The sequence below is a fragment of the Puma concolor genome, chromosome E4 (genome assembly GCF_028749965.1).
Source record: "Puma concolor isolate L17-30 chromosome E4, mPumCon1.1.hap2, whole genome shotgun sequence".
In the NCBI taxonomy this organism is placed as follows: Eukaryota; Metazoa; Chordata; class Mammalia; order Carnivora; family Felidae; genus Puma; species Puma concolor.
The window spans coordinates 51070287-51090863 of NC_141683.1; the positions used below are offsets into that span (position 1 = coordinate 51070287).

At 43.8% G+C, this 20577-nt stretch overlaps 1 protein-coding gene across 4 annotated transcripts in view; it reads left to right on the forward strand.

Moving 5' to 3' along the window:
* The window catches only part of LOC147572669 (uncharacterized), a 37039-nt gene that overhangs the window by 9658 nt on the left and 6804 nt on the right, over nucleotides 1–20577 (forward strand). Inside the window, exons 1-4 of one of the 4 annotated variants that reach the window (XM_086693501.1) lie at nucleotides 16022–16118; nucleotides 16676–17600; nucleotides 18600–18752; nucleotides 18927–19081. In XM_086693501.1, the coding sequence (XP_086549627.1) occupies nucleotides 17535–17600; nucleotides 18600–18752; nucleotides 18927–19081 (374 nt within the window). In that variant the 5' untranslated portion in view covers nucleotides 16022–16118; nucleotides 16676–17534. Of the gene's footprint in view, nucleotides 1–4933; nucleotides 5049–16021; nucleotides 16119–16185; nucleotides 17601–18599; nucleotides 18753–18926; nucleotides 19082–20577 lie in introns of those variants that run through there. The other 3 variants (XR_015245894.1, XR_015245895.1, XR_015245896.1) reach the window with 3 other exon arrangements.

Below are 20577 nucleotides of genomic sequence, written 5' to 3' on the forward strand. Positions count from 1 at the left end.
TTATCCATCCCTTGAGCCATATGTTTAGCAACTTATATTTAATAAATATAGCAGCAGAATCTGATTATAGCGAGCCCAGTGATAGCTAAACTCGATCACCAGGGAAATAGAGTTAGAATCCTGAATCGTTTTTATGTATTGCAGTGGGCAATTGGAATGCCTGTTCCATATGGCGCTGACTCTGTCTATGGATTGCACAGCCCATTCCCCGTCAGATGGTCCCATTTTGGGTCAGTGATGATGGCAGGGAACAATGTGTAGAGACAGGTGATCCCCAAGGGGGTCCATTAGATTTCAATTGTTTCCCGTCGCTGTCCCATTGCAGACCGATGGACTTTGGCACAGCTGGACTTGCATCCTTACATTTTTAATCGGCACATGGGTATTTACAAAGCTGGCTCTGTCCAGGGCTTCAGAAAAGCAGAGACAATGGTGGAAAGGGAGCAAATGCCTCATAGAAAGGTTAGCAGACACTGTTTTCATGCTTCCAGAGGTAGGGATGGGTTCTTTTATCTGTACCAATTCACCTGTTTCTGGCTGTCACTGTTCTGAGGAGGATCCACAAAGCTGCCGGGTGCTCAGCCAGAGGGGAGGGTGCTGCCTGCTGCTCAGCCTTCAGAGTGACGTCTCCCTCCTCTGACCACCCTGCCAACCCCCGGAATGCATTCTCCTTCCTTGTGGAGGCTGCCCGGGGAGGGTTTGCCGTCCTTTGCCCTGACAGGAAGCGATGGCTCCCTCTTCCATCACTGAAGGGGAATTATACATACTCCCTTAAAGATAACCCCCTCCAGCTCACCTGTTTAGCTTATTAATAAAGCAATTCTGTAGCTTCCAGGGCAGCACGAGTTGGGAGGATAACCTGGTATGAACATGAGGTCACTCTTTGAAAAACGGATTCCATTCAGATCCCAAGAAGAGACACACACCTCTATCTATGCCTCATGCTAGGGCTTTTGTGAATGCTTTCAGTCTATTATGGGAGGCTGGCTTTGGTACATTATGAATATCAATAGAGTTCACATCACCATTCTCCCTACTTAAAGGAGCGTTCATAGAGTATTCACCCGCATGGTAGAGACAATAAGTCTGCCTCCCTCCCCGGCCCCTCTCCCTTCCTTGTCAAGAGGAATCAGCTCAGTGAGGAGCGTGCAGCCTAGCTTTAAGTAATTGCTCTGAAACCTGGCCTCTTGAGCCAGCAGCCACTTTTTTCCGTCTGTCATGTGGCCTTCACAGGTTCTGTCTTCTCTAAACATTCTTTCTATCTTGCAGCTATCTTTCTTTCTGGCTCCTTTTGTTGGTGTGCGTGTGTGCGTGTGCGCGTGCGCGCGCGTGCGCGCGCGTGCGTGTGTGTGTGTGTGTTTTCTATGAATTTACAGCCAGGCTAACTTAGGGGCTCTTGAAATGTCATGGTGACCCGTTGCTCAGTGACCAGGACACCAGGTCTTTTGCCTTCCACAGAAAAGTTGAATCACCTTCCAGCTGGAGTTTATAAATGTCTTGAAGTCATAGAATCTTCTTATTTAAAAATAAAATTAAGCCTCCTTGCTTGAGCGGTAAAGCCTTAATGGCCTACATAAGGCAAATGGCAATAAAGCAAAACAAGTGCTGCTTTATAGCCAAGCATTCATGTGAAAGAGGTGTGTAAAATAATGATAATAGTCATAACAACAAGTAGATATTAGGGAAGGAAGGCTGGAAGTGGGGGATGCAATAAAATGCATCTTTCCCATTATTGTGATTCTTTATGTCACTCCTACAAAACAAGAGTCGCGTATTTGCTTCCTGGGTCGGGGTACCTGCACTGATCTTGTGCCTCCTGTTTTGATGTGGTCCTTGAATATACAGAGCTGCGTATTGAAGATGAGGCTGTCCTCTGGAGCCAGATGAAAGGAAGTATGGGTCTCCTTGCCTTCTCCCATGTTTTGTAATGCCAAGGTACCCTGTAATCAGGCGCAATTACTCTACTGAAGCCCACAGGCTGTCATCCAAGTCTTAGGCATTGCAGAAGAGCTATCTCAGACAGACTCCTTGCACAGGCGGGCCTTGCTTTCTAGAGAGAAGTCTAGAGACATTTCAGTATGCTCTGGGGTATTGGGGTTTGTATAGATGTTTGGAGCAATATGGTAGTGGTTAGGGATAAGACCATATCCCTACAGCGTACCCCAGTGGGCCCAACCCAAAAAGTCCTTTGGCGGCAGGATCATCCAGTTTTATATTCATATCCCGTTGACTTTCCTCTTTTGCTATCCCCAGCCTTCAGGAAAGTCTTATTTAAATATTCTCCTGGTCTTAGCTCTACTACAGAGTTGGCAGGACAGGATCCTGGCTCATATTTGGTCAGAACATTAACTATGAGCAGCTCTGTCCCCAGATGTGCAGTAGGAGCCCTAGTAATTAACAAAAGATTTCCCTCAGGCAGCATTTTCTGAAGTGGGTTGCATATAATATGAGTTCTGTTTGGATATTAATAAAACTTATGGGGAAAAAGATGCCATGGTCAACCAAGTTTGGGGAATGTTGGGTTAAACATCTTAAAGGAGTTGACTCTTAGCAAGACTCCTCAAGGCCTTTTTGCTAATTTCCTGTGGCTGCTGTAACAAATTGCCACAAACTTGGTGGCTTGTATTCTCTCACAGTTCTGGAGCCTAGAAGTCTGAAGTCAGTATCCCCAGGTTGATGGTCCCTCCATAAGCTCTAGGAGAGAATCAGTTCTTCCAGCTTCTGGTGGTTGTCCACATTTCTTCACTTGTGTCCATCACCCTAATCTTCAGAGACCGTATCTTTTTTTCTAATGTTTATTTATTTTTGAGGGAGACAGAGTGTGCATAGGGGAAGGGCAGAGAGAGAGGGAGACACAGAATCTGAAACGGGCTCCAGGCTCTGAGCTCTCAGCACAGAGCCTAACGTAGGGCTCAAACTCATGAACCGCGAGATCATTACCTCAGCCGAAGTTGGAAGCTTATCCAATCGCACCACCCAGGTGCCCCAAAGACAGCATCTTTAGATCTGTCCCTGATCCACCTTTACGTCACCTCTTTGTGTGTGTGTGTGTGTGTGTGTGTGTAGGAGAGAGAGAGAATGAGAGAGAAATCTCCGTTTCTCTCTTATTAAGATACGTGTGACTGAAATTAGAGCCCACCTAGTTAATCCAGGATAAACTCCTCTCAAGATCCTCAAGTTAATCACATCTTTTGCCATATTAGGTAATATTCACAGGCTCCAAGGATTAGAAAGTGAATATATATTTTTGTAGGGTCACCATTTAACCTACCACAGTCTTTAATACATCACAAGCATTGTGCATCTCTAGGATTAGTAAGAGTTGTGCAGTGTTTCTCAAACCTCAGTGACAAAGCAACACTCATTTCAGGAAACTTCTGTAGGATTGGTGTTCTGAGGAGCACACTTTGGGAAATTTCACCAAGGGAAGATGAATCTTGGGGGAAAAAAAAACAAAGTCAAACAGTCCAGCTCCCCTTCTCCCTGTAGATCTGGGATTTATTTTACCGGGAAGATGGCACTTTCTTTGCCTCAGGAGATAATATTATTACACAGATAAAATATGAAAAAATATCAGCAATTTCACAGGGACATTTAAGCCACACTCCACAGATGATGTAACTCTAGGGAATAGTTAAAATAGCATTGTATTAGGAGCTTCAAAATTTGGTTGGCTTCCTGGCTCTACTGCATACAAGCTAAATGATGCTAAGGAAGTAATTAAACTTTTCTAAGCCTTGGTTTTCTCACTCATGAAATGGGGATAATAACCATACTTGCCGTGTTATATCATGTGAATGCCAAGTGCAAAAGCACTTCATTAAATGTAAAACTTAGGGGCGCCTGGGTGGCGCAGTCGGTTAAGCGTCCGACTTCAGCCAGGTCACGATCTCGCGGTCCGTGAGTTCGAGCCCCGCGTCAGGCTCTGGGCTGATGGCTCAGAGCCTGGAGCCTGTTTCCGATTCTGTGTCTTCCTCTCTCTCTGCCCCTCCCCCGTTCATGCTCTGTCTCTCTCTGTCCCAAAAATAAATAAACGTTGAAAAAAAAAATTTAAAAAAAATGTAAAACTTAACACAATCTAAGGAAGTACTTTTATTCTGTGAACTGCCCCCCCCCCCAAAAAAAAAAGAACATCCTGTCCTATAGGATGATGGTAATGGTGGGGGTAGATTTCTACAGCTCTTCCCTGGAGGTCAGGTTTTTGCTCAGTGAGAGATCATAGCCACACGACTGTTATATTTCTGTTACATGCGCAATAAGCGTGGGATGAACGAATTCTCCTTGTCTCGATCACTTCTCCCCAGTGTCCATTCCACAGGATCATGGGATCCTTGGGCTGGAAGGGCCCTTGAGATATCATCTAGAGCAGTAGTGCCCCAGCACTGATCTGAGGACTAGCAAAGGCTGGCTACATGAGAATCAGCTAGGAGCTCATCAAATGCCATTGCCATGTACCACCCTGGAGATTCTGATTCAGTAGATCTGAGGTGCTGCCCAGGAATCTGTATTTTTAACAAGCTCCCAAAAGATGTGGCACACTGATCTAGCCTTTCCCACTGTCATTGTACAGAACCACTCCTAAAGCATTGCACTAAATAATCTATTTCTTTTTAGAGACCTCCATGGAATTTTTAGAACTTCCTTTGCTAGAGATGCTCTTTGTACAAAGTGGTCATATGAGAGAGCCACAACTCAGTGCATCTTGGTTCATTCATTCTTTCATTCATTCGTCTATCTATTCAAACAAACGTTGTGCACCTACTATGTGCCTGACACTGTGCTAATTTATTCCACTGCATACCTTCTCAGGAGATCTCTTGTAATTGCAAACCCCATGATTTAAAGCCTCTTATTTCCCCTTTTTGGCCTTGAATAAGTAGAAATATAGAAAGACTCTCCTTTCTGCTTTACTGTTTGCTTTTCTCTTTTCCAGGGATTATCTCTAAAGTAAGAAGGAAGCTTTTCCTATAAATGATGAGTCCTTGAATTCCTCCTAATCATTGATCAGATAGTTTGGAGGGACCTCAAGAGACCCAGTTCTCAAAAATGTAAGTTTGCATCATCCCCATTTTACCATTTACAAATAAACCACATAAAAGGCAGGAATATTAAGTGATTTTTCCCAGCATCAGAATCAGGAAATGTAGGGCTTAGATCTCCTATCTCTCCCCCTTTTTTTTTTCTTAAAACAATGTTTATTCAGACTTTTTTTATCCTAAAATAATGTATGTGAGACCAGTATTCTCCCATTTTAAAAATACTACCTTTCAAACATGCATCTGGCTGGTTTGAGGAATGGGCTTTTCTTCTTCTGCCGGGCTCATAATTAGTTATTGACGTCTTCTGATATTCACTAGTGTATGCTTATAAATAAATATCACATGCCCCTAAACTGAGCCAGCCAACATCTATTAAATGGTGGACGAGTAAAATGTTGTTAGCTGTGCTTTATTTTCCTGGGCTGCAGTGGGGCCTAGAGGTTTTTTCCTGGGAGTTTCTCTAGCCCTGGAGAGTGGAAAGGGTCCCACCCCCCTCAAGCCTACTTCTCCTGTTTCTCCTCTGTCTCTCTGTTCCATTCATCACCAGCAGCCTCTAATGTCGATAGGCACGCAGGTCTCCAGGCAGTTCTGAAAGCCATCATGAGATCTGCCGGAGTACGGGGTGCGGCAGCTGGGAGCCCCTCTATCCCTATTCCTCTGGTACTTGCCTCAAACTTCACAGGGTCCAGGACGGTGCTGCCCTCCCGTGGCAAGTCACATCCTATGGCGGGGGCAGGTGGAACAGCCCCCCCAACCCCCGGTGGACCCATGTTTCTGACCTGTGTGGCAGAGGATCGGGATAATCACAGAATTTATATTTTTCATTTTAAACTAAGTCCTACCATATCTTATTGAGTTCCTCCTTTTAAGGGTCTTGAGATAGAGGTGCTGCCTTCCTTGGCTTACAGCTATCCAGAAGTTAATGGAAGGAATGTGTAGACACCAGAGGAGACCCCAGGGCCAACAGCTAGGGACGTGGGTCCTGGGATAGATGATGGGAATAGGATTATGGTGGTTTTCATAGGGCAATGGGAAGCTGGAGACTTGCGGGATTTCTGGGCCAAACAAAATTAGATGCCTGGTGGTCTCAAGGAAAGGGCAAGAGGCTCTATCTTTGTTTGTTTGTTTGTTTGTTTATTTATGTGCCTTGCATTTGTTTAAGTGCCTCTGACACTTGATTTGCTGAGGCTGGTGGCCTCTTTTCTTTTCTTTCTTTCTTTCTTTCTTTCTTTCTTTCTTTCTTTCTTTTTTTCTTTCTTTAAAACACTTTTATATACAATTAATATCATGAATTTTCACTGCATTTACTGGGAATCTGGTCATTTGAAATAGCCCCTTATGCTGTTAGCAGTGAAATATGAAGTTGAGAGGATCTACAGAAATGAACTGTTTAAATGTCAACAAATAGTACTAATTCTGAAATTTGTGAAATTCCTACCTTTTTCTCTCCTCCCACTCTGTCACTTTATTTAATAGTTGGTCCAACTCTTTTGTGTACAGATATGCAATGTCCTCCTCTTCCCCCTTGCCCCAGCCCACTGCCATCCCCTACCACCCCCTTTATCCCAAGAGAGCCTCAATTGGCTCTGTTTGCAGAACTGTGAATTTGGGAGCAGCCTCATAGCTGACCTGACTGTTGGTGTTCGTACCCTGAGTGTTCCAACGGTTTATTTGCATATTTCCTGAGGAGTTGAGTGGAAGGAAGCCCCCAGTGTCAGCTGCCATGGCCAACCTTCCGGGATAACTGGAGTGGAATGGAAGGGCGTGCCTCATTGTGTCTCAGCTTTGGATTTATTTTGATGCTGGGAAATGGGGGGTGGAAGGGGAAAGTGTAGGGCAAAAGGAAGACAGATGAATGGTTAATGGAGGCTGAAGTGGCAGATTGAGAGAGAACACAAACACAATGGGCAGACCGATGGATTGATAGATTGGACCCAGAGATGTAAATAGGATAGTTTATCTAAGCTGCTTAGAGTCTCTCCTTCCTATCTATCCATCTATTTATCTATCTGCCATAAGCAGGAACTGATAGGGGAACAGACAGATTCCGTGAGTGGGATGGATTAGTGGCAGGCACAGGAGCCTCCTGGGCATTCCAGACTTCGGGAGAGGGAAGGGCTTGGGGACCTGGGGACAGATAACAGGTGCTTCCCAGGAGGGCCGCTTGCTCCTTCTGTGCCCCAAGTGGAAACATGATCAGCGCCCCAGCGAAGAAGGCTTGCTCAGGCCTCAGAGTGCAGGGTCACCTCCCTTCCTGCCTCAGACCCCTCCTCTGACAATTTGCAGGTGTTCTGTTCTCAGACCCCAGAAAGCGGACAGCTGCCAATCGGAGGAGGAAGCCAAGAGAGCAGGGCTTGGTGCTATCATACATTTTTATCCCAGAGCCTTGCTTTAAATTCCAGTCAGGCTTCCAGTCTTGCAACAACAGGGGAAAGAAAGAGGAGGGGAAAAAAAAAAAAAAAACCTGAAGGAAAGCTAACCGTGCTCCTGCTGTTCTGGAAAGCTGTCAGCTGTCAGGTCTGCTTTAACTGACAACCTGGTCTCCAGAGCCCTGGGAGCCCAGCCTCAGGAGAGGGGAGGGCTGGCCTGGGGTGGAGTGCTGAGGGGTTGTTGCCCGCTGCCCTGCACTACCTACGCCCACGCCCACCCTGCCTAGGCCTGTCAGGGGTAGGTCCCTGGGCTACTCAGCAAGCTTGGGGGAGGGGCGCAGGGACTAGGGAAGTATGTTCTCTGTTCTCTGAGCCATCCTGGGGAAGAAGGGGAAATGGGGTAAAAAGACACCTGTGTTATAGAGAAGTCAGGCTGTCTCAGGACCTCCTACCTTTGCTGGGATAGGATGGGTTCCTGGGGCTAGGGAAGGGTGAAAGGAGGAGAATTTAAGAGGATTCCAGAACTCACTTCAGGCCCACAGGTGCAGGAGAACCCACCTTTGCCCCTATCACACTGGGATTGAGTAGCAGCCAGAGACTAGCTGGCCTTCCCCTCTTCTCTCCATGAGCTGGCTTCCAGAATCCTCTTCCTTTCTCCTCCTCCCTTTCTTTATGGTGGGCTCATGTCCCTAGGTATGAAATTCTAGTGCATCTCAAGATCACCTTTGCAGGACAAACTCCTGTGTCAAGTGGGAAGGCATGGCTGGGCTCCATTCCAATCCCCACTACTTACCATGTGACCTCAATTCCCGTCGTCCCCACTACCTTCTTAGCTATGTGACCTTGATTCCATTCCCCACTGCTTTCTCACTGTGACCTTGATCCTAGTCCCCACTACCTACTTATGTGTGATTTTGAGCAAATAGGTCTTATCTCTAAAAGGGAGATAATCTTTAATCCACTGATCAAACAAAATTGCGCATATGGAGACGTTCCATAAACTCTAGGAGTCTATAAGACATTATTCTTTCCTGATTTATCTTTGTTTCCTTGACAGCCCCTAGCACAAAGACTTACACAGAGTAGGCACTCAATAATAGTCAAATGAAAGCTAAATGAATGTAGTAGAGGAATGTTTCTCTAAATTTGATCATAGAACATCTGGACCCCATTGCAGAGCTACAGAATCAGACACTCTGGGATGGGGCCTGAGAATCTGTACTTCAGCTGGCTGCACAGGTAGTCAGTATTTCAAAACCTGGAAGTTTCTACTTGAAGTAGGAAAGCAGAGGGCACATAACAAGGTTTTGTGATGATTTTTAAGATCATAGACTATGTCATTGTTGAATTCCCAACACATAGCACAGTGCCTGATAAACAGAGTGCTCCCTCAGGACAAAGTTTTCTTTCTTGAGTGTCACGATCAATATTTTGGTAGGAAACACACTGCCAGAGTTTTACCAGTGAATAAAGCACACAAGATAATTTTAAGACATTGCTGAAGCACAGCCACAGACTTCCACAGGGACTTCACAGGAAGAGGCACCTGGGACACCAAACATAAAGAGGTGCTACTCTAGGGTTTATAGAAGCACCTCCTTAAACTTTGTACCATAGGGGCCCTGCCTGTCTTACCCTAGTCCTGGCCCTGGGCCAAGGGGCAGGGTTAGAGAAGGTTTCTGGAAGCAGTCATCAAGTCTGAGAAGACCAACAGGAAGGAGTTTTCCAGGGGACTTCTGGGGAGAAAGACATTCCAGGCAGAGGGAAGAGCATGAACAAAGTAGAGGTGCTAGAAACATAGTGGTGGGGGTGAGGAAGCACCCCATGCGGAAGTTAGCAGGAATGTAAAATGAAATGTGGAGGCTCAGGAAACAAGGGGAGATGAGGGACGTAACATGGAAGGACTTGTCAGCCATATTAAGGACCATGGGATCTGTCCTACTGGTTATGGGAAGCAGCAGGTGTTATGGTCAGTTTGTGCCTCTAACAGAACATTCTGGTCAATCTCTAGACACTTCACTATCCAAGTCACAGATATTGTGAGGTACAAAGGCAAGCCACATGTGTAGCTCTGAAGTTTCTAGTAGCCACATTAAAAAAGGAAAAAGCTGTAAGTGATGAATCACGGGAATCTACCCCCAAAACCAAGAGCACACTGTACATACTGTATGTTAGCCAACTTGACAATAAATCATATTAAAATAAGTAAATAAAATTTTAAAAAATTGAAAAGGAAAAGGAAAAGAAAACCTGATTTGGATAGTATATTTTATTTGACTTATAGCCAAATATAAGCATTATAATCATTTCAACATGTAATCAGTATTAAACAGCATTAATAAGATATTTTATATTCTTTATTATTGTACTAAGTCTTCAACATCTGGTGTGTAATTTGCACTTACAGTACATCTTGATTCTGTCTAGCCACATTTCAAGTGCTCAGTAGCCACATGTGGCTAATGGGTATAATATTGAACAACACATGTCTAGAGGAAGGAATCTAGATGCCAAAAACCAGAGGCTGGATTTTACAAGGTCAAGGGAAGATGATGCATTTCTTTTCTTTTTTAAGATGACATATTTCTAATGCAGGATGTTGGTAATGAGAAGAGAGAAAAAAGAAAGTGATAGATTGTCAGGAGACTTAGCTTTTCCTAACATCTTTGTTTGTAAAATCGATATATAGTATTTGTCTTCCTGGGTGATGTAAAGATTCATATATGTAGAGCACCAGCTCAGGCTAGCAGGGAATGTATGTTCAGCAGGCATTCTGTCCACGACCCAAGCTGTTCAATATCTCCAGGAACAAGAATTGACACCTCACTTGCATGAGGTGGTGTTCAAAGCACTGGAATGGTATAGTACCAGGTGTAGACTACAAGCACCAAAAGAAATCACAGCCTAGTAGCCCCACTGCACCTTCCCAGGTGTCTCTCTTAATAGCACCCGGGTGAAGGGAAGTTAGCGGCTTGCTGTCATGGGGAGGCTGGGAAGAAGGGTGTAGTAGAGCCAGTCCAGGAGAGGCAGAAAAGCAGAACTGCTGACATTCCGGGCAGCAGCCACTCTGACTATCAGCAGCCAGCAGTTGGCAGCGGCTCCAGATGATTGAGAACTGAACAGCTTAATTGGAGGAGTGCGAACATTGTGGAGTGCCAGGCTGGCATGGTTAAGTGCAAAAATGTTTCCCCAGAGCCCACATTTCTTGCCTTAGGTTGATGTGCCCATGCTGTCTTGGGGAATGCCCCTGGCCAAACCCCTGTGCACAGACCATCAGTTTCTGTATTGCTTGGAAGAAAAAGGAAATGCATTTCTGAATAGACGCAGGATACAGCCCTCTAGACAGAGTTGCTCATGCTGTGGAGAGAAGCTTGGGGCAGGGCAGGGAAAAGATAGGTCATTCTCTACCTAATGAGAACTCCATGCATGGTGTCCAAAGAGTAACAGGCTACACATCTTAGATTCATTAAGACCCTTCTGATCATAGGGAAGTTCTGACTCTTCTTATTTGCACCAAGGTGATACTCAAATGAATATTTATTTATTTTCAAAATGATGATTTTGGTTAGCTGAAGTCACTGGGTGGGTGCTGAGAATCTAAAAAAAGTAACCAAGTAATTAGTGCCTGGAGCTGGTGAGAAACACAACTCAGGTTCCCTTGGGTTCTCTCTGACTCACATTAATTTGCTATCCCTGTATTAGAGTAAGCCAACTGCTGTAACAAACAAACCCAAATTCCACTGGGATAACAACAAATGATTCTTTGTATAACAGTCTGATTTGGAGGAATAGCTCCTCTGGACAGCTTTTCTTCCCAGCAGACATCCGAGGATACTTGTACTTTACACTTTAAGCCTCCAGTCTTCACTCCTCATACCTTTCCTGGCTTCTCACAAGAGAGGAAAGAAAGAGGAGAATTGCATGTGGGAGCATCCACGGGCCAGGTCTGGGAGTGGGTACATGATCTCTGTCTGCTTCCTTTGTCCAGAGTTCAGGCACATTGCTCTACTGAACTTCAAGAGGCCGGCAAATACAGACTAGTGTGTCAAGGAGAAATAGGGAAAAGGCTTGTTGAACATGTAGTCAGTCCTTGCCACAGTCACTTTCTCTCTTACTCTCGGTCTCTGATGGGACTAAGATAGACTGGGGTTCTCACTTGACCCTGGAGGCTTGAGAGTCAGGATACTGCAGGAGAGGGGCAACATTAATTAGAGGGTGATGACCTGGAGTTTCAAGGTGATTATTAATCGGGACAGTGTCATGGTCAAGAAGTTGTAATGCCAAACTAAATTTTTTCTCTCTCGTATTCCAGACCTATTTTGTCAGATTGTGAGCCAAAGAAAGGGAAAGTTGTGCGACCGCAGTGCCAACAGAGCAGAGGGCTAGGCTAGCTTTCCCATTGCTAATTGGCATCAGGTTGTCACCCGTGGCCTCCACTTGCCAGCCAAGCTTAGTGGATCATGTGTGGTGGAACTGTAGCAGGAGGGTGTTTTCTTTTTGCTCTAAAAAGCAATCCCAAATCTAGAATAAGCAATATTGTCTGCAAAGGTGTGGAAATTCCAGTCTGGTAAGACTGTGAAAGACAGGCAGTGGTCCTGGTGGGGTGATAATAGCCATGGTCATTGTGACAGATGTTGCGGTAGGCAACAGCATCCCCTCTTCAGGATTGATACACAAATGTCCTAGCTTCTTAGAATATCTAAGGACCACTCAGAGTTTACAGCTATGTCTGTCAGTAGGAACTGCCTTGCCCAAAATTAAGCCTTCCCTCTTGCACATCTCCCGGGTAGCCCATGGCCAGTGACTCCTGCTTGGAGATTTAAAAGCCTAACCCTCTTGCCTCACTTTAGGAGAATTCTGAAGGGCCATTCAGGCTCTAGAACTCCCCATAGAATCTGCTTCGGTCTCAGTTACAACCTCAATACGAGTTTCTCTTCCTGCCCAAACTTGCGTTCTTCACTTCCTCACATATGTATACCTCAAGAACTCTCCCCAGTAAACCTTCTGCAGCCAATTCTCGCCTAAGAATTCTTTGATACAAAAAGCAGTTTTAGGAAGTTGACTTTCAAAATGGGACTTTAGAGATGGGTCAGTCATTGGCTCTCTGGCGGTGCAAACCCCATCACTGGTTGTAGCTGGGGTAGAACTAGCCTGTGAGGTATTGTAGCAGTGCAGCTGTTGAAAGAAGGGTAATTTCTGTGTGACTGTTAACTTTCATCAGCAGTAGACTGATGTGGGTATCCATAGAAGGGGGTACATGGTGTGGTGCAGTGTTTCTTGTGATTGAGAGGGACAAGGGAGATGGTAATTATAAGGACCATGGAACTGGGTGATTTGCTGAGCACCATTGATTTTTGAAAGATAAATAATGACAGGCTCAGATGATTAATCATCATTTCCAGACAAAATATGAAAGCTAGAAGGCCTTAGTAGCATTTAGGGAAACCCTAATCTCCTACAGCCAGAGTACCAGGAGAATAGAAAACTAGGCTCAGGACTTAATCATTAAAGTAGTAGAGCTTCAGATAGGATTGAATTCTCAGATTCAGTAAGTCTCCTATGCCAGGTGCAGGTCCCTAATGGGAAAGTAGTAGGGTGCTGAGACTTGGAATAGGCCAATTTGAGTAGACCTTAGTACCTTGACTTGCTGGACCTTCAGAAGTCCCTTCCTCCCCTCGGCCTTGATAGATCATAGCTCTTCCCTTCCTTGAAGATGATGCAGAGACCTCGATTAAGACATTCACATTACAAGACACTGCTTGCCTGCTTAAGGAAATATCCCCTACCCCTTCCCCTGGCAAACAATCCAATAAGGAAAATCAAATTCCAGTACAATCAGACTAGAGATGCACTGAGAATTTTATGGAAGGAGTGTATACACCAAAGTTGTTATAAGGCATAGCTAACATGTCCCTGTAGTGGCTACTAGCATATGCATGGGACTGAATCCTGGAGTACCTGATCAAGAGGTGTGGAACATAAGGTTGGATAATCAAAAGTTTATCAATATTGAAATAGTCTCCATTTTATATGATTTGATGCCTTAGCAAAGGCCCTGGAGATGATTGTTACTAGAAGGGCTGTTAGGATCTGGAAAAAGCAAAGACCCACACTATGTGAAGTAGAAATGCCAGAACTGCCATGGTGGATGGTGAAGCAAGAGATCAAACAGCTCAAAGAAGTTGGCACACAGAGTGCATATACTGTATCAGGCCATAAACGTGCCAGTGGAGTATGTTCCATGGGAGGGCCTAAAGGACACTCCAAGGAATACCTGGTGAACATGGGTCAGCTCAGTGATAGCTGTTCTCTATAGGCCAAGGCTGAAGATAGGACAGGCTAATACAGAACTAGGCTTTCTAGTAGCCTGATTAGATCCTCCAACAATAAAGGTCCAGGTGATGGCACTCAACCCTCAGAAACAAGGCAATTGCAACTATTGTAATGAAGCAAGGTGGCCCTGATATCACAATATGTGGCAATATTTAAGTGGTATCTGGCTTTGGCTAGAGGGAGAATCTAACCTTCAAAGAGCTATGGTGATATTAATGGAACTTGGTGTTTCCAGAGGCATGTTAGATGAGCAAAGGAGATATTTCTTAATTTACACAGGCAAAGGATATCAAGAATGGATAAGAAGGCTGAGGAAAATCTCTCAAATTAAAATCCATGGTACTTTGTCAAGTTTCCAAACTTCAGTCAGTTCTCAGACCCAGAACACCAGGGGCAGAAAGAGATGCTGGATTTCTAGGAAAAGGAATCCTGCAACTCCATAGCAATTGTATTCAGTTGGAAATGTTCTAGTCCCTTTGCCAATGGACTATAGCCATTTACTCAAGCAACAGCCCATTTGGGAAAAAGCAATACCCAAACTCTTCAAGGACTGTGGGACATGGAGTCAGAATTAGCATTGATATCCAATATGGGACTCAATACGCCATAATAACCCTCCTGTTACAGTTGAATCTTAAAGATCAATGTGGGGGGAGTATTGCCGTACAGAAGGGCTGTATGGGGCCAGGGAAGTAATTGAATCCTGGAATCCTTAGGTCTGGCTTCACAGATTCCTGGAATCACAGTCCCACCTGATGATCATTTGCTGGTATAATTGGAATAGACATACTTTTTGGAGTTTGGCATAAACCCTTGGAGTTGGTATTGATTCCTTAACCTGTACAGTAGGAAATTTAGTAGAGAAAGCCAAATGAAAACCGGTGCAACTGTGCCTTCACCCCAAGTCAACATAGTAAATAAAAAGATAATATTGCAACCTGGTGAGAATGGTGACATTAGTGCTACCTTCAGAGAATACAAGGGTGATGATCTATGATAAATCCTCATTTAATTCACCAGAATAGCCCCTATAAAAATGGAATGAATCATGACTGAGTGAATAACTAGTGTAAATTTAATCAAGTACTGTCCCCAGTTGTAGCTGCAGAGCCAGATGTGATTTTACTAAAGCAGATGAATATAGCCTCCAATACATATTAAATGACCGTGATCTGGTGACTGCATTCTTTTCCATCCCTACAAGAAAAGAGGATCCAAAGCAGTTCATATTCATGTGAGATGGACAAGAGTATATAATTATGGTCTTGTCTTAGGTTTTGTTAATGATTTGGCCCTCTGTTGTAATAAGACTGTCAAGGAGATGAGATGTCTGATAGTCCACAGAACATCACACTGGCCCTATTGACAATGCCATGATAATAAGACCAGATGAAAAAGAAGTGGCTACTATGTGGAAGCCTTGGCAAAATACATGTGCTTCAGAAAGTGGAGATTAAAGCTTCAGGACCCCAGCATATTAGTGAACTTCTTAGGGATCTACAGGTTCTGGAGAATGCCAGAACATCCCTTCCAAATGAAACAACAAAGAATTGTATTTTACGCCTCCAACTACTGAGAAAGTAGCGTAAGTCTTAATGGCCTCTTCAGGTTCTGGAGGCAGCATATTCTATGCCTGGAAATACCACCTTCACCCATTTTCTGTATAACATTAAAAGGCTGTGAACTTTGAGTAGTATCCAGAGCAAGAAAGAGCTCAGCAGAAGGACCAGGTTTGAGAAAATGGTCTGACACATGAGCCATATAACCTAGGAGACCCTATGGTACCAGAGCCATCTGTGGTGGAAGAAAATAGTGTTCAGAGTTGATGGGAAGCTCCAGTCAATAAATCACAATGTAGACTTCTGGGGTTCTGGAGAAAGTCCCTGCCACCTAAAACAGAGGATGATCACCATCAATAAGCATTTACTGATGTGCTACTTACCCTTGGGAAATACAGAGCTTCTGACCCTGAGATACAAGGGATCCTATGACCAGAGCCATCCATCATGAACTGGGTTCATGCAAAGCCCACAAGTCGCAAGGTGGGGCCAGTTCTGTGGCAGTGCATTCTAAGATGGATGTGGTACATCCAAGGTTGGAAACAAGCAGAGCTGGAGAGCACACTATAAGCTAATCAAGCAGGTAGCCCAGAGCCCCATGCCATCAATCAGTTTGCACTCGTGTATCTCCTATAGTTCACATCTGTGGCTTAACAGAGGGCCTTTATGATGAGATAACAGATAAGTAGAAAGGCCCAGCTTCATTCATAGGTTAGCTTTGATGGACAGTGATGAGGGGGAAAGCCTCCCCATCGGCAGAGCTTTGATGTTAAGTGCAATTAGTCATCAACTTTGTGTAGAGGAAGAACTGACTTAAGGTAAAAATATAGATGAACTTGTGGGCAATGTGGAATGACATGGTTGGTTAGTTGGTTAAGGGCCTGGAAGGAGAAAGATTAGACTATCAGAGACAAGGAATGTCTGTGAAAAAGGCAGGTGGGTGGATCTCTGGAAGTGGACAGGAAGCACAAAGGTTTTTGAACTACATGTGAACAACCAGCAGAGAACATCTACTATGGGTGAGGAACTAAACAACCAGACAGAATGACTTGGTCAACTGCTAAAAGCTAATCTCTTTCATTGGCAGTCCTAGTCCTGGCACTATGGAAGTGTGAACTGAATAGCCATGGGGGCGAGTATGGAGGCTATGCATGAGTTCTCATTCATTAATGCCGATCCAATTACTGTTACCATTGAATGGAGACAGCCGAGGACTTGGGAGATAGGCTAAGAACTTTGAACAAACACCACAGATTATTGATTATTCTCACCTTTTTACCATGTTAGCTTTTGAATGCCTTTGTTTGCCCACAGACAGTGCTAAGGGTGATCCATATTTCCGAAGGCCAATCTGTCTCTGCAATAAATTTCTCAGATGCTTCCAGTAAGAGCATAAAGAAGTTCTCCTGCTCCCACAGGAGGCAGCAGGAACAAGAATGCATTGGTTGAAGAAGAGTCATTAAGAATAAAGAATATAAGAAAACTACATTTGAAGATGATATGCTCTAGTAGATAGAAAATTCTAAGGAAGCCACACACAGAAAAAAAAGCACTAGAACTAATAACAAGTTCAGCAAGGTGGCAGGATACAAGATCAATATATGAAAATCGATTGTATTTCTATACACAAATAATGAACAATCCAAAAATGAAATTAAGAAAACAATTCCATTTATAATAGCATCAAAAAAGAATAAGATACTTAGGAATAAACTTACCAAAATAAATGTGAGACTTTTAAGACCAAAACCCACAAAACATCATCAAAAGAAATGAAAGATTTAAATAGAGACGTTCCCTATTTATGGATCAGAATAACTAATACTGTTAAGATGATGATACTCCCCAAACTTATCCATATAGTTAACATAATTCCTATCAAATCCCAGCTTTCTTTTTTTTTGTGCTTTCACAGAAAATGACAAGCTGAACCTCAAAAATCATATGGAAAATAAAGAGACTAAGAATAGCCATAACATCTTGGCAAAGAAAAAGAACTTAGAGGACTCACATTTCTTAATTTCAAAATTTACTACAAATCTACAATAATAAATACACTGTGGTATTCACATAGAGTTAGACATACAGATCAATTGAATAGAGTTAAGAGTCCAGATCAAGCCATATTTTTATGGTCAATCAATTTTTGACACCTGTGCCAATACAACTTCTTAGAGGAAGAAAAGTCTTTGAATAAATGGTCCTAGGACAACTGGATACTCATATGTGAAAGAATGAAGTTGGACCCCTGTGTCATACCATGTACAAAAATTAACTCAAAATGGATCAGAAACCTAAAGGTAAGAGCTAAAACTGTTAAGATTATTACAAGAAAACTTAGGTATAAGTGTATGGCTTTTTAAATATGACATCCAAGACATAAGCGGCAAAAGAAAAAGTAGATCAGTTGAACTTCATCAAAATTCTAAACTTTTGTACTTCGAGGACACTATCAAGAAAGTGAAAAGAAAATCCACATAATGGTAGAAGATACTGTATTTTTAAATCATATGATGTTTGTATGTCATACATATTATATGATTTCATTTGTACAAAAATTGGGGGAATAGGTAAATACATAGAGATAGGAAATAGATGAGTGTTTGCCAAGGGCGGAGGCTTGGAGAGAAATGGAAAGTGACTGCCAATAGGTACAGGATTCTTTCTTGGGTGATGTAAATATTCTGCAGTTAGGTAGTGGTGATAGATGCAGAGCTTTTTGAATAAAAACTACTGAATTGTGCACTTTAGAGGGGGTGAATCTTATGACCTTACAATATCTGAATCGTATCTCAATAGAGCTGTTGTTTTTAAAAGAAGAAACAAACAAAGGGCATTGGACCAGGAGACTGGATGTGGAACATGCACATCAGGCTGACTCATCATTGTGTCTATGAGTGTGTGCCTAGACACGTGTTGCTCCCACTTCTTAGAACATTCTCTCTACCTTTCTTTCTGCCCATCCACATCTTATACTTTGGATATAACTGGAATATAAACTCTGCCTTCCTCATATCTGTCTCTAAAAACCTTATGGCAGTCCTACACCCTAGTTCCCCATCAAAGAATTCAACTAGGAATTGACTGCAAACCATACTTGCTAAAAGTGCACTTAAGATGTGCTATTTGAAAAAGACAGTCTAATGGGCACGTTAACCAGCTATTCTCCTAGGTACCTCCAAGCTCTATCACTGTAATGAGTTACATCATTAGAAACAAGGTACCTGGGCCACGTGACCCAGCCAGGCACAGGCATTCTGGCAATGAGTGATGTTATTATATTCTGTGCTTTTATACAGGGTCTGTATAAGAAATACCCACTTGAATGGCTTATCTGTGTCTGCTGTAAGACTGTAATTGAAGACTTTTCCACTATATTACCCAATGACCCTTATGCAAGGGCCCGGATGATAAGTTTCTCCTTGTTTCCAGGAAAGAGTGTGCTTCTGCAGGTGAGTCACGTGGGTATTTCCTTTTCCTTTGCTTTGCTTTTCTTCCCTTTCCTTAAACATAGGAACCATCTAATGCCATAAAAACAACCCACACTTGAGCATTATGTACTGCGAGCCTGCATCCTTTCCCATCTTTGACCATCAGAGCAGCCTGATATTGCCCCTCTTTCACAGATGTGCACACTGATGCTAAAAGAGAGTAAATGGCATTCCCGACCCCTCACAGCTGGTAAGTGGCAGAGATGGGATTTGAACCAAGGCAGCCGGACTCCAGAAAGCACGCCAAATCCAGCTTCTGCTGTCACCTCGTTGTATAGCCTCCCCACAAGGTATATTTTCTAAGCCATCCCAAAAGTTTTTGAATTAAGAGAGTGTACATACTAAATACATGTTTGCTTTATTCCCCACATCTCCTAGCTGAATATGCTCAATAAATAACATTGATTGATTTATTTCTCCAAGTGCTGAGATCCTTGGAAGAATGATCCCCTATAAATTCTGGTGGCTGTTTTTATTAACGATGCAAGGGTAGTAATCGCACAGGCTGGAGGAGAGGAGGACAGAACTGAAAACAGGAATAATTCACTTTATTTCTTAGATGAAGTGCCTAGAAATTGCATGGCACCTTAGCAGTCTAAAGTCTGGGCCTCTGGGTGCTTGCACATTGCTGGTGGGGATTTAATCATCTTATCTGATGTGTGTTTCCACAGAGTGACAGGCACTCCCTGTCCCACTTCTGAACAGATTTACTCTGTCTGATAGGCTTGGGGGAAAGACCTTTACTCAGCCAGCATGATTCAGCTGGTCTGTGGGGCTGCTTATCTGTAAACACATTCATAAGCAAGCGAGCTCTCAGCGTGCAGAATTTTGATTTACTTAAGTTTCCTTTCTTTCCTCTCTCCTCTCTTTTCTTACCTCACTAGTATATACAGGTCAGATACCTGGCTCCTGTGTGGTTGAGAAATTGGATGCCAGTAGAGCACCAAGATTCTTATAAGTGAGGACCTCACCTCCTCGCCAGACATTATTGACCTTTTGGCTTCTTAGCCCCTACCATTTCTGGTAGACTCCCATTTTAGAATCCCGAGGGCTGAGGAAGACGACAGGCATGCTCTCTAGGAACTGTCTCCTCTAAGTGTGGTCTTTGGACCAGCTGCAGCAGCATCACCTGGGAGCTGTTAGATGTGCAGAATCTGGGGCCTTACTCAGGCCCGCTGAATCAGAATCTGCAAGTGAATCATATGCACGTTCAAGTTGCAGAAGCAGTGGTTTCAGAACACTGCACCCTCAAGGCGTGGAGGCAGCTGCTCTACCAAACAGACCTGGCTGTCCTTTGAGTGTGCCTTGGACGGAATAATAAGGTGCTGATGTGGTGCTCGGGAGTCCCAAATAACGGCACCGACCAGATGTAGTGTGTGCCTTCGGGGGGGTTGGGGGGGGGCTCTGCTGCTGCCATTGCTCCTTTCTGCTCTCTGAGAGGGGGCACACACATGGCACGTTAGGTCTTTCCCTCCACTGACATGTAAAACATTTGGAGACCTGGGGTATTGCTTCCATAGTGATTAGAGGGTTCACAACAAATGTCATTAGTGACTCCCAGGGAGTAATTTTCTCCCTCTCTGTATACCATCAATACTCTGTACATCTCTACTAGAGAATGCGCCACTCTGGATTGTGTCTGCATCTCCATCCCCTACGTTATATTTTACAATTCTCCATGGCCCAGAAACACATAGAGGTATTGACTATTCTGCACCTATCCTAGAGCCTAGCACTTACCATAGGGAGGGAGGGAGGAAGGAAGGAAGGGAGGGAAAGAAAGAGG